Source organism: Narcine bancroftii, chromosome 2 (genome assembly GCF_036971445.1).
Source record: "Narcine bancroftii isolate sNarBan1 chromosome 2, sNarBan1.hap1, whole genome shotgun sequence".
NCBI classification, from domain to species: domain Eukaryota; kingdom Metazoa; phylum Chordata; class Chondrichthyes; order Torpediniformes; family Narcinidae; genus Narcine; species Narcine bancroftii.
This window is the reverse complement of record NC_091470.1, coordinates 95,417,743-95,431,174: the sequence shown is the minus strand read 5'-3', so window position 1 is coordinate 95,431,174 and position 13,432 is coordinate 95,417,743. Positions and strand designations below refer to the sequence as shown.

General features: G+C 46.1%; 1 protein-coding gene across 1 annotated transcript in view; it reads left to right on the top strand.

Moving 5' to 3' along the window:
- The window catches only part of plpbp (pyridoxal phosphate binding protein), a 31,762-nt gene extending 27,124 nt beyond the window's left edge, over positions 1–4,638 (top strand). The window contains exon 8 of the mRNA XM_069917466.1: positions 331–4,638. Coding sequence (XP_069773567.1) covers positions 331–456 — 126 coding nt within the window. The 3' untranslated portion in view covers positions 457–4,638. The remainder of the gene's footprint in view (positions 1–330) is intronic.
- The last annotated feature ends 8,794 nt before the right edge of the window (positions 4,639–13,432 follow it).

Genomic DNA, 13,432 nt, shown 5'->3' with positions numbered 1-13,432 from the left:
AGAACAGAGAATAAGCTAGCAGAAATCAGAGAAGCCGAGAAGTTAATACCATCCAGTTGGAGGATGGCCAGGCAGAAAATTAAGTGGTGCTCCTCCAATTTACAGTTAGTGCATGTGGGAGAGTACATGAGGCACGGGAGTGGGACACAGAATTTGACCACGGTCTCTGCGGACTATCACGTTTCGCCCCTAGTTTGGTGCCTGGTAACTGGAAGCAATGGGTGAGGAGGGGGAGTGCATTCAATATAAAATGTTGACTGGGGGTGGGCATCACTCGGTGAGGGCAGCCTTCTGTCACAGGATGCTCTGTAACTTTTCTTCTCCTGCCAGATTGAATTGGGGGCCACCAGTGTGCGAGTCGGAAGCATCATATTTGGTGAACGGACGTACCCCAATAAGCCAGGCTCTGACAAGGAGGTGGACAAACCAGAGGGAGTGACTGCCAAAGGGCCCTGAGGTGAAGCACAAAGGGAAGGGGATGAGTGGATGGTGAAAGGCTTGCTCAGAATCTCCTTGTATCGAGCCTTTCACAGCAACCCTTTGAATGGTTTTAATTGTCCAGAAATGTTGATCCTAGTTTTTTAAAAAACTGTCATTGGATATGAATACAATTGTGACTGTGCTGCAATCTTCTCGAAGGAATGCCTTGATTCGGTCGTGATATGGTTTGTAATTATAGAATTGCAGAAACAAGGAGGGTCCTTGTTGGACATCTTCAATTAATTGCACTTTCCTGATCCCTCCCTTCCTCACCATAGCTCTGGAAACATTTCAGCAAAACATTAAATTCAGCTCAACAATCCTTCCAGCCAACATCCTCTCGACCACAACAGCTTCCATGTGGTCTTTCACAGCCTTGCAGCACGAAACCCGACCATGCTGGCAACAAGGCTCCCATTCTCACAAAGCTAGTTTTATTCTCCACAGGAACACTGCTCCAGGGTCCGGATTTCAACCCTGACTTCTGGCGTTTTCAGAAAGGAGTTTGCCCCCTTTTTTCTGTGACTGTGTGGGCTTCCTCCTACATCCCAACGCTGAGTGTAGGGTGGTAGTTAATTGGCCACAATACTTTGGCTCTCTGTGGGTGAGTGAGGGAGTTGATAGACCTGTCGAGCGCTGCAGCTCAGAAACAGGCCCTTTTAGTCTGTGCCGAAATATTTTTCTGCCTAGTTCCACCGACCTGCACCCAGACCATATCCCTTTATACCCCTCCCGACCATGTACCTGTCATCGGTGTACAGTGAGGGAGCCAGTTATCCACTGCTGCTCCCTGGTGTTCTTGTAAAGGCAATGTCTGATCAAATTTACCACCTCATCATGAAGACTGAGCGACTGAACATTCTTGACTAACCTCCCACGCGGGACCTTGTCAGAGTTCATGTGGACAACATACATTCATCAACTTCTCTGGTAACCTCCTTGGAAGAACTCTAAAATATTGACTAAATGCAACCTACCACACACAAGGTCATGTTGACTTGCTCTAATCAGTTCTTGTCTATCCAAATACTTGTATACACAATCTCTTAGAACACCTGCTACTGACGAAAGGCTCACCAGATTCTTTTTTAAGCAACCTGAGCTATGCTCCAATCCTTCAGCCCCTCACCTTTGGCTAAATGTACCTGCAGGATCCCTTCAGTTTCTACTCTCACCTTCCTCAAGGTCTGAGGGAATAATTTGTCAGGGCCTGGGGATTTTTCCAACTTTATTTGCCACAAAACAGCGAGCAGTTCCTAATCTCCACAGGTTCCATACCCCCCCCCCCTGCTGGTTTGGCTCACTTCCCTGGTCCCCGTGCCACTTGAGTAAATACACATCCAGAAAACCTATTCAAGATCTCCCCCATATCTTCAGCGCAAAACATAGCTGACCATGGTGATCTTCAAGAGGATTGATTTGATCCCTTTTGCTCTTTATATACCTGTTGAAGCCCTAAGGATTTTCCCTCACTTGTCTGTCAAAGCAACCTCGTGTCTTCTTGTATCCCTCCTGATTACCTTTTAGACATACAGTGCCCTTCCGGCCCATGAGCCCACACTACCCATTTGACCTACAACCCCAGTATGTTTTTGAAGGGTGGGAGGAAACCAGAGCACCCAGATGAAACCCACGCAGACATGGGGGAAAAAATACAAACTCCTCACAGACAGCGCTGGATTCGAACCCCGGTCGCTGGCACCGTAACAGCGTTGTGCCCGTATGCACGCCCTTCTATCTTAAGAATGTGGGGAGAACAAAATAAGTGTAAATGGGTGGGTGATGGTTGGTGTGGCGTTGTGGCCAAGGAGCTTGTTTCTGTGCTGTACATCTCAAGGATTTGTCTTTACTGGGCTCCAAACCCACTCGAAGCAGAATGGGACAGGCAGTGAAGGCCAGAGACACTCCCAGGTTAGAGTAATAAAAACTGCTGGTGAAATCCCTGGGACAACCGTAGGAAGGACCAGGGCTGAGGGTGTGTTGGCAGCATCTGGGGAGAGTCAATGGCTTTGCCCTCCACTGATGCTGGGCAGCTGGGTATTTCCAGCATCATCTGCTTTTGTGTGGAAGGGTTTCCTTCACTCTAATACAGTAAAATCTCTTACCTAGAATTCAAGCAATCGCAGCCCTAAGCAACTGGCAAAAGAAAAAGCAGAAAATAAATGGGTAAAAAAAGCATTTAAAATTAGTTCTTCCCTTCCCCCCCCCCACCAGCAGTTAGTTCACCAAACTATGCAACATACAATCTCAAGCAACCGGAAAGTACACTTATCCGGCATCTACCAATCCCCATAGGTGCCGGATGTGAATCCTAAGGTCAAAGTCAACACTCTTAGGTCGAATTCAAATATTCTCAGTCTTTATTCCACCATGACTGTTTTTCACTCTCTCATAGTTGTGTGCAACATGCAACATTACAGTCGATAACCAATCTATATTATCATTGCAAGGCATTATAGTCGATAACCGAACTCTATTATCTATCACTACGACACTGGACAACAGGGGTTTTACTGAAGTACCAGATTTGGCAACTGATATGGAGGGACAGTTGTGTCCTTCCTTCTCCCTTTGGCCAGCCGGAGGCAGAATACATGGAGCACATCCTGGATATTAGCTGTTTGTAATATTGCTATGAGTGATGCACTGTCTCCTGACTCACTAAAAGGGATTTTAGCTTTTGGATAAGATTGTGGCAGAGCTTACTATTAGCTGGCACGTTATGTGTGTCTAAACTCGCACTGAACCCCCTCCACCATCACCAGGCTGGTCCTGGTTAACCAAGGTCAAAATTCTCTGGAAGGAAATTCCAGAACCAGGGACCTTTGTTCATCATGACGTTCTCTCTAAAATTTATGCTTTGATTATGTTTTTGGTCAGTTATCCTAAAATCTCCATGTGGATAAGTAAAATATTTGTACTCTTGTGAAACATCTTGGGAACTATTATATTAAACCTGCTATATAAATTCAGCTACTTTAATGAATGAATCCTTGGCGTTTGCATCAACTGTCCTTCCCGAGTCCCAGCTGAAACTGTAGGCAGTTCACTGGTGTGTGTATTTAATGGAAGCTGAATAAACGATCCGAGATTCTTTAATTGTCATGAAATAAAACAAAATGTAATCTGACATGAAATTTCCTTTAGTCCACCATAAGGCAAAGATTCGCCATCTGCACTCCTTACGGTAAGAGAAAGAGAAGCAAAAGAGAACACCCCACCCCCAAGTCACCAAACCGCCATGGATTCGCCCCCAGTGCTCTAGCAGCCTCCGCATTAAACCTCCAACACAAGCAAGAAGCACTCACTGTCCTCGGCATCCTCTTGATTCCAATCCCGGGTACCCCTTCAGCCATTCTCCAGCAGTCCGCCTCCTGGTATGAGCTCCTTGACTATAGTCGCCAGCAGCTTGAATTCCATGTATTCTTCAGCCTCGGAGCCCAACCACTTCTGCTGCTTCTACTCAAACGAGAGGCAGTCTGCCCATTTTCTGGTGCCCTGCACCAGACCTCCACTTCCCCAGAGCCTGCAATCCGGCAAGGCCTCTGCCGAACATAGGCGCCGCCATCTTGGGCGTAGACTCCGCAGTCAGAGAATTTTAAACCACCCATGGCTCATTTAATAGGCCTATTGGGAGTCGACGGCAGTCAGACCCCACAGGGGAGCGCTGTATCTCCACTCCCCGCTCTCTGTGGGTCCACGGCAGCGATGCCACTACAGCAACTCCAGATGCACTTAGTTGTACGATCTTCCCTGATCTGTCATTGTTACATGGACCCCAATTAAGTGAAGGTAGAAAACTATTTTAAAAATAGCTTGGGTTTTAAACTGAATGAAGCAAGAATGACCTCCTTTCCATTGTACACTGTGGAGTCTGGCTGACTACACCCAGCTACCCAGACCAGGTTTGCACCATAGCAATCAAACATCTCTCATCAGTAAAAGTTGGCAAACCTTGAGAAAGATTTCAGATTTCTTGTCAGAGAACATACATCAGATCACATACAACCCTGAGATTCTTTTTCCTACGGTTAAGGGAGAATCACCACTTATTGGTAGTGCAATAAAACTGTACTCAATATAAATAAATAAAGAAATGTAAACAAACTGTGCAATACAGAGGAAAAATCAATAAAGTGCACAATAAGAGTCTTTAAATGAGTCTCTGATTGAGTTTGTAGTTGAGGAGTCTGATGGTGGAGGGGGAGCAGCTGTCTCTGAACCTGGTGGGGCGAGTCTTGTAGCACTGACACCTCTTTCCTGATGGCAGCAGCAAGAACAGAGTGTGTGATGGGTGGTGTGGATCCTTGATGATAGATGCTGCTCTCTGACAGCAGCATTCCCTGTAGATATTCTTGATGGTGGGGAAGGTCTTGTTTGTGATGTCCCGGGCTGTGTCCACTACCTTTTGCAGGGCTCTATGCTCAGTGGTGACCTGAAAGAAAGAGGTTATCATCTGGAAAACCCTGATGTGACAAGTTTCTTCGGCATAACACTGAAGTGGCTGGTTAAAAGGAATCAGTTTGGGTGTCCAGCGAGCAACAAATCTCTCTCTGAAAACCTACAAGAACCTTCCTGAGCGGTAACCATTTACCTTTCAATCACCAAAGCCTGGTGAACTTCATAAATGTTAAATTCTGTGCATAGTATAAGAATTGCCTGCAATCAGTGAACTTGGAGGAATGAGAAGTGAGATTGGACTGTGAATCAAATAATTTTTCTGAATTTACGAAGACATTACATCCACGTGCACTTAGAATTAGAAGGGGGTTAAGTTAGGTTAGTTAAATTAATAGCGATGAGTTAAAGTGTGATCCTGTTTTCACGTTTAAAGATTATTAAAAACAACTTTTGTTTAAGTAACCAATTGTCTTGGTGAATGTCTTGGTTTTGGGGTCCTCTGGGCTCATAACCTGAGGAGGTAGAGGCTGTGCTTTTCTTCACATGCTGTTAGAGTGTTGGGTCGAGGAAAGCTCCTCCAAGATCATCTTTCAATTATTCACTCCCTGAGTGGGTACAGAATTAAGCTTTTGTGCCACCATCCATCGACTGATGCTGTCCTTTCTCACCCTTGTGGAGGTCAGCATTGCTTCAATGTAAATTAAAGCTCCCTATGTACTTTCCTAGCAAGGCCAGTGTGAGGTGAGTACAGAATACAGCCTTCTAGGGTACGCACCATGGTGTGGGAGCACTAAAGGGTAGCCAGGGGTAAGAGTGGTGTGGCAGAGTAATGTTGAACCCGTTTGGAGGCAATATGAAAGAAGTTGCTGCAGAAATAGTGAAGGATGAGGTGATGGTGTGGACAGTAATAAGGTAATAAAACTCAGAGAGACAGATACAGAAAATGTGATTTTAAATCTGCAATGGAACGTCTGGGTGATTGTGAGCTGGTGCTGCTCTCTAGATCAACGCCAGATGGCAGCAATGGCCAGAGGGTCAACGTGTGGCCCCCTCTCTCACTCCCATTTCTTTAAATTCTAAACATTTACATTGTGCGTCACGTGTCTAATGCTTTGGGACATCCTGAGTTAATGTAAGGTGTGATAGAAAGCTCTCGCTATTGTCGATGCTTCTGTGGTAAAGGCAGAATTGTGGTATTATCTTCACTGAGCTCGATTTGAAGCGTAAACACTGAAACATTTATCTGGAAACAGTGCAGCACCCCCTCAGTGTCCCTCTCCCTCAGGGAACCCCTCTCTCAGGGTCCCCCTCCCTCAGTGTCTCCCTCTCTCAGGGTCACCCTCCCTCAGTGTCACCCACCCCCCCAGTGATGTCCCTCCCTCAGTGTCACCACCCCAGTGTCCCCCTCCCTCAGCATTGTCCCTTCCTCAATGTCCCCCTCCCTCAGTGTCCCCCTCCCTCAGTGTTGCCCTCCCTTAGAGTCCCCCTCCAAGAAACTCCCCCAGTGTCTCCCTCCCTCAGTGTCAACCCCCCAAATTGTCTCTCCCTCAGTCATCCCTCCCTCAGTGTTACCCCTCCCATTGTCCCCCTCCCTCAGTGTTGTCCCCCTCCCTCAGCGTTGTCCCCCTCCCTCAGTTCCCCCCCTCCGTGTCCCCCTCCTTTAGTGTCCTGCTCCGTCAGTGCCACCCCTCCCTCAGAGTCACCCCTCCCTCAGTATCAACACTCCCTCAGTCGCCCCTCCCTGTGTCCCCTTCTCTCAGTCCCCCTCCCCAGTGCCTCCCTCCCCAGTGCCTCCCTCCCCAGTGCCTCCCTCCCCAGTGCCTCCCTCCCCAGTGCTTCCCTCCCTCAGTGTCCCCCTCCCTCAGTGTCCCCATCCCTCAGCGTCGTCCCCCTCCTTCAGTGTCATTCCCCTTCAGCATCGCCCCTTCCCTCAGTGTTGCCCTCTCTCTCAGCATTACCCCTCCCTCAGTGCCGCCCCCTCCCTCAGTGCCACCCCTCTCTCAGCGCTACCCCTCTCTCAGTGCTACCCCTCTCTCAGTGCTACCCCTCTCTCAGCGCTACCCCTCTCTCAGTGCTGCCCCATCCCTCAGTATATGCAGGGAATACCAGCCTGTCATTTGTTCACTATTGGTGTCTTTCCTCATGCCCTTCAGTTACTTTGGGCTGTAATCTGGGATAAGATGTGGAGCAGAAATCTGGGCAAAGGATCCACGTGCTGGTGTGATGTACATGGACCAGCACGGACTGTTTGGACTGAATGTTTTTTTTATCCATGGTGTAAATGTTGTAATTCCGTACTTGTAAAGGTTGAAAATCCCTTCGTCCACATTTCAGAAATATCGCAGCGCGTTCTTCCATCCACTTACCAGCAGTGCTGCACCGATACCATCTCACACGGATACTTGCGCAATAACTCAACTGCTGTTCACGCCTCTGCTTATCCTGGAGGAATCAACAATAAATATCTGTTATGGAGATGAATGAAAAGATGGAGTATTATGTCCAAAGACTTTACAGAGAGTAAAGGAGCTGCTGACCGCCAGGCAGTGCCCTCCATAATGTTTGGAACAAAGACACATTTCTCCCTTATTTGCCCCTGTGCGCCACAGTTTAAAATTTGTAATCAAACAATTCGCGTGATTAAAGTGCGCATTCTAGATTTAATTAAAGGGTATTTGTACACGTTTTGGTTTGACCTTGTAGAAATTATAGCACTTATTATACATCGTTCCCTCATTTCAGGGCAACATAATACTTGGAACATAGCGATGGTCTGTATATTAAAGTAGTCATGTTCAGCACTCTGTTGCAGGCAGTGACTGAGTCTTTGATTCACTGACATCACCAGAGGTTGAGTCTCTTCTCTGGTGATGCTCTGCCAGGCCTCTACTGTAACCATCTTCACCTCCTGTTTGTTTCGGGGATTTCTCCCCTTTAGTTTTCTCTTCAGCATATGGAAGGTGTGCTCAATTGGATTTGGTAAAAAACATGACGCTGGAGAAACTCAGCTGCTCAAACAGTGTCCTTTATCTTTGGCTTGGCTTCGTGGACGAAGATTTATGGAGATGTATGTCCACGTCTGCTGCAGGCTCGTTGGTGACTGACAAGTCTAATGCGGGACAGGCAGGCACGGTTGCAAGGGAAAATTGGTTGGTTGGGGTTGGGTGTTGGGTTTTTCCTCCTTTGTCTTTTGTCAGTGAGGTGGGCTCTGCGGTCTTCTTCAAAGGAGGTTGCTGCCCGCTGAACTGTGAGGTGCCAAGATGCACGATTGGAGGCGATATCAGCCCACTGGCGGTGCTCAATGTGGCAAGCACCAAGAGATTTCTTTAAGCAGTCCTTGTACCTCTTCTTTGGTGCACCTCTGTCTCGGTGGCCATTGGAGAGCTCGCCATAAAACACGATCTTGGGAAAGCGATGGTCCTCCATTCTGGAGACATGGCCCACCCAGCGCAGTTGAGTCTTCAGCAGCGTGGATTCGATGCTTGCGGACTCTGCCAGCTCAAGTAATTCGATGTTGGTGATGAAGTTACTCCAATGAATGTTGAGGATGGAGCGGAGACAGCGCTGATGGAAGCGTTCTAGGAGCCGTAGGTGATGCCGGTAGAGGACCTATGATTCGGAGCCGAACAGGAGCGTGGGTATGACAACAGCTCTGTACACGCTGATCTTTGTGTGTTTCTTCAGCAAAGATAAAGATTCATAACCGACGTTTTGGGCCTGAGCCCTTCACCAAGGTCTGGAAAAATCTCGGTAGGCATCCAAACAAAATGGTGTGACGAAGGGTAGAGAGAGGGAGGTAATAGATGGATAAGGGAGGGAGGGCTCTGGGAATAGAGAGGGAAGGGTGTGGATATTTATCTTTGCTCTATAAAGGACACCGTTTGACTTGCAGAGTTTCTCCAGCATTGTGTTTTTACTTCAACCACTGTTTGCAGACTTTCATGTTTTACTTTTATCTCAATTGGATTTAGATTGGGTGATCGACTTGAATTTTCCAGTTTTTAGCTCCTTTGTTGCTTTAGCAGTGGAAAGCTCGTCGAAAGAATCAAAGACTTGTTGATCCAAACCAAGGCTTTTATTAGCAAAAGACAGGAGCTCTTCACAGGTGGCCGACCAGTCTGGAATGATCCGACCTGGCTAGGGACACAATCCTTTAAGGCCCAGACAGTAGGCGTGGCTAAGCTCTCAGCCAATCGCTGTAAGCACAGTCTAGATACTGTAACTATATACACTATATACATTGGTGATAGATCTGTACTATCACAAACAGTATGTCTGGGATCATTGTCTTGCTGCAGGATGAAACGATATCCAGTGAGTTTGGAGACATTTGCTCAGAATTCATGTTGCTACGGTCACCAGCAGTTACATCATCAATGAAGATAAGTGCCCTGACCATTACACCCTAACCACCACGTTTCATAGATGAGGCTGTATGCTTTAGATCTTGGGCTTCACGCCTCCACAGTTTGCTCTTCCCATCTGATACAGATTAACCCTGGTCTCATCTGTCCACAAGACCTTTTGTCCAAAATGCAAAGGGTGGTGGGGATGTGGAATGAACTTCCGACAGATGTGGTCGAGGCGGGATCATTGGTTACATTTAAGGAAAGACTGGATCGTTACATGGATAGGAGAGGACTGGAGGGGTATGGACCGGGTGCTGATCAGTGGGACTAGGAGGGTGGGGATTTGTTTCGGCATGGACTATTAGGGCTGAACTGGCCTGTTCTGTTCTGTAAGTGGTTATATGGTTAATTCTACAGGCTCTTTTAAGTACTTCTTGGCAAATTAGTAGAAGAACCAACTCGGGACAGTGTAATACTGGATCTCCTGTTAGGGAACGAGCTAGGTCAGGTATCAGACATTAATACTGGAGATCCAATTGGGTCTAGTGATCATAATTCTGTTAGTTTTAAGGTAGTTTTAGGGAGGAGCAAGGAGGGGCCTAAAGTTGAGGTTCTGGATTGGAGAAGAGCAAATTTTGAAAGAATAAGAAGGGATTTGGGGAGTATTGAGTGGGACAGGATATTTTCAGGTGAGGGTGTAAATGAGAAATGGAGGATATTCAAAAAAGAAATTTTAAGGGTACAGAGTAGTTATGTCCCAGTGAGGATCAAAGGAAAGGCTGGAAGTCATAGGGAGGCTTGGTTTTCGAGGAGTATTGGAAATTTGGTTAGGAGAAAAAGGGAGGTGTACAAGAGGTATAAAGAACAGAGAGCTGACAATTTGAAGGAGGACTACAAGGAGTGTAGAAGGAATCTTAAGAAAGAAATTAGAAAGGCCAAAAAAAGGCATGACGAGGCTTTGGCAGACAGAGTAAAAATAAATCCAAAGGGTTTCTATAAGTACATTAAAAGTAAAAGATTAGTGAGGGATAAAATTGGACCCCTTGTAGATAGTGAGGGTAGGCTGAGTGAGAAGTCAGAGGAAATGGGGGAAATTTTGAATGATTTCTTTGCCTCGGTATTCACTAGGGAAAAAAATATTGAACCAGTTGAGGTAAAGAAAAATAGTGGGGAGGTAATGAAGCTTATAAGGATAACCAAGGAGGTAGTGATGGCTGTGCTGAGAAAGATAAAGGTGGATAAATCTCCGGGACCGGACAAAATATTCCCAAGGACACTCAGGGAGGCTAGTGGACAGATAGTGGGGCCATTAACAGAGATATTTAGGATGTCTCTGGCCACGGGGGTAGTGCCAAAGGATTGGAGGGTGGCGCATGTGGTTCCGCTGTTTAAGAAAGGGTCTAAATGTAAACCTGGGAATTGTAGGCCCGTGAGTCTGACGTCTGGTGGGCAAGTTGATGGAAAGTGTTCTGAGGGATGGTATTTACAATTATTTGGAGGTACAGGGATTGCTAGGGAGTAATCAGCATGGTTTTGTCAGGGGTAGATCATGCTTGACAAACCTGATTGAGTTTTTCGAGGGGGTTACAAAAAAGGTTGATGAAGAGAAAGCTGTGGATGTTGTCTATTTAGACTTTAGTAAAGCTTTTAACAAAGTTCCCCACAGGAGGTTAGGAAAAAAGGTGGAGGCATTAGGTAAAAATGAGGAGGTAGTGAAATGGATTCACCAATGGTTGGATGGGAGGTGTCAGAGAGTAGTGGTAGAAAATTGTTTGTCCAATTGGAGGCCTGTGACTAGTGGAGTTCCTCAGGGATCGGTCCTCGGTCCACTATTGTTTGTTATATATATTAACGATCTGGAAGTAGGGGTGGAGAATTGGATAAGCAAGTTTGCAGATGATACAAAGATTGGTGGTGTTGTGGACAGTGAGGAAGATTACCGTAGATTAAAAGGTGATTTAGGAAGGCTGGAGGTGTGGGCTGAGAAATGGCTGATGGAATTTAATACAGATAAGTGTGAGGTGTTACATTTTGGAAAGGCAAATCTAAATAGGTCATATGCATTAAATGGTAGGCTATTGAGATGTGTAGAGCAACAAAGGGATTTAGGAGTTGTGGTAAATAGTACCCTCAAGGCTGATACTCAGGTAGATGGTGTGGTGAAGAAGGCATTTGGAATGTTGGCCTTCATAAATCGGAGTATTGAATTCAAGAGTAGGGAGGTTATGATGAAATTGTACAAGGCATTGGTGAGGCCAAATTTGGAGTACTGTGTACAGTTTTGATCACCAAATTATAGGAAAGATATAAACAAAATAGAGAGAGTGCAGAGAAGGTTCACGAGAATGTTGACAGGATTTCAAGGTTTGAGTTACAGGGAAAGGTTGTGCAGACTGGGGCTTTTTTCTCTGGAGCGTAGAAGATTGAGAGGGGACTTGATAGAGGTGTTTAAGATTTTAAAAGGGACAGACAGAGTAAACGTGGATAGACTTTTTCAATTAAGAGTGGGGAGATTCAAACTAGAGAGCATGGTTTAAGATTGAAGGGGGAAAATTATAAGGGGAACATGAGGGGAAATTTCTTTACGCAAAGGGTGGTGGGGATGTGGAATGAGCTTCCGACAGACGTGGTCGAGGCGGGATCATTGGTTACATTTAAGGAAAGACTGGATAGTTACATGGATAGGAGAGGACTGGAGGGGTATGGACTGGGTGCTGGTCAGTGGGACTAGGAGGGTGGGGATTTGTTACGGCATGGACTAGTAGGGCCGAACTCGCCTGTTCTGTGCTGTAAGTGGTTATATGGTTAATTCTACAGGCTCTTTTAAGTACTTCTTGGCAAACTGTAATCTGGCCGTCCTGTTTCTGACGCTAACTAGTATATTGCAACTTGCAGTGTATTTTTGTACATGAAGTCTTCTCGGACAGTCGTCATTAACGCATCCACACCTGCCTCCTGAAGAGTGTTTCTGATCTGTCGGACAGGAGTTTGGGGATTTTTCTTCATGATGAGAATTTTTCGGTCATCAGCACCGGAGATCTTCCTTGGAATACCAGTCCCTTTGCGATCAATGAGCTCACCAGAACGCTGTTTCTTCTTGATAATGTTCCAAACAGTTGATTTTCAAAATCCTAAGGTTTGGGTGATGCCCCTTCCTGTCTTATTCTGGTTTTTCAGCCTCATTATGGCTACTTTGACTTTCATTGGCACAACTTTGGTCGTCATGTGGAAAAATGGCAACTACAGACTCCAAAGGTGATCAAAAGCTTCAAAGCAAGCCCAGCTCTCTTATCCCTGCACCAATGAAGCAATTAAACATACCTGAGTACTCACAGGTGTCAGTGCTGTGCCACTCCTCAGCCAAGGAGGTGTAAGGTGCTCCTTCTGTCTGAGAGCCTGCAGGTGTCACTCTTGAGTAAGGTGTAGTACCTGTTTAGCCTCCCACTCAGAGTCACGTGAAGCTGTGGATTGTAGGTGGTGGATGGTTTTTACAAGCAGATTCTACAAATTGGAATTTATGGTTGTAAAGCTAAAAACACCAGGCAGATGAATCTGCTGATCAATGACCAGAGTTTCCCGTCCAGTACGGACACTGCAAATGAAGAATGCAACGGGAAACCCTTCAGTATTTTTCCCCTTGTACAATCATGAAGTCAACATCGACTACGGTCGCAGCTCAAAGATGGAGCCTTCACCGAAGGAGAACGGGGGAGGCAACAACTACAATTCAGAGAGTCAGAAATCATGATGGTTGGAGATACACGATCGTCCATGCCAAATGGCAAGGCACCCATGTCAAATGGCAAGGCACCTGAATGAATGAGTGAGTACTCACAAACACCAGTAAAGCCAAATTTCCCAAACATGGTGCTGTGTATATAAAGGGCTGGAATTTCTACATGGCCAAACAAAATTGTACACAAATAAAAATATGGAATGTGCATTTCAATTACATGTGAATTGTTTGATTACAAATTTAAAACTGGGGCACAGGGGAAGATAAAGGAAATAAAAGTATGTTTGTCCCAAACATCATGGAGGGCACTGTAGCTCCTAACATTAGCAATATCTGAGAAGGCGCTGATGTTCAGAAATTAAACAGAAAGCTGCAGGGCAGGCAGCTTCTGCGGGGAGAGAAACTGTTCCATTACATGAAAGGTTTGTGATATTAAACATCACACTGCTCCTCTCAGCACACACCT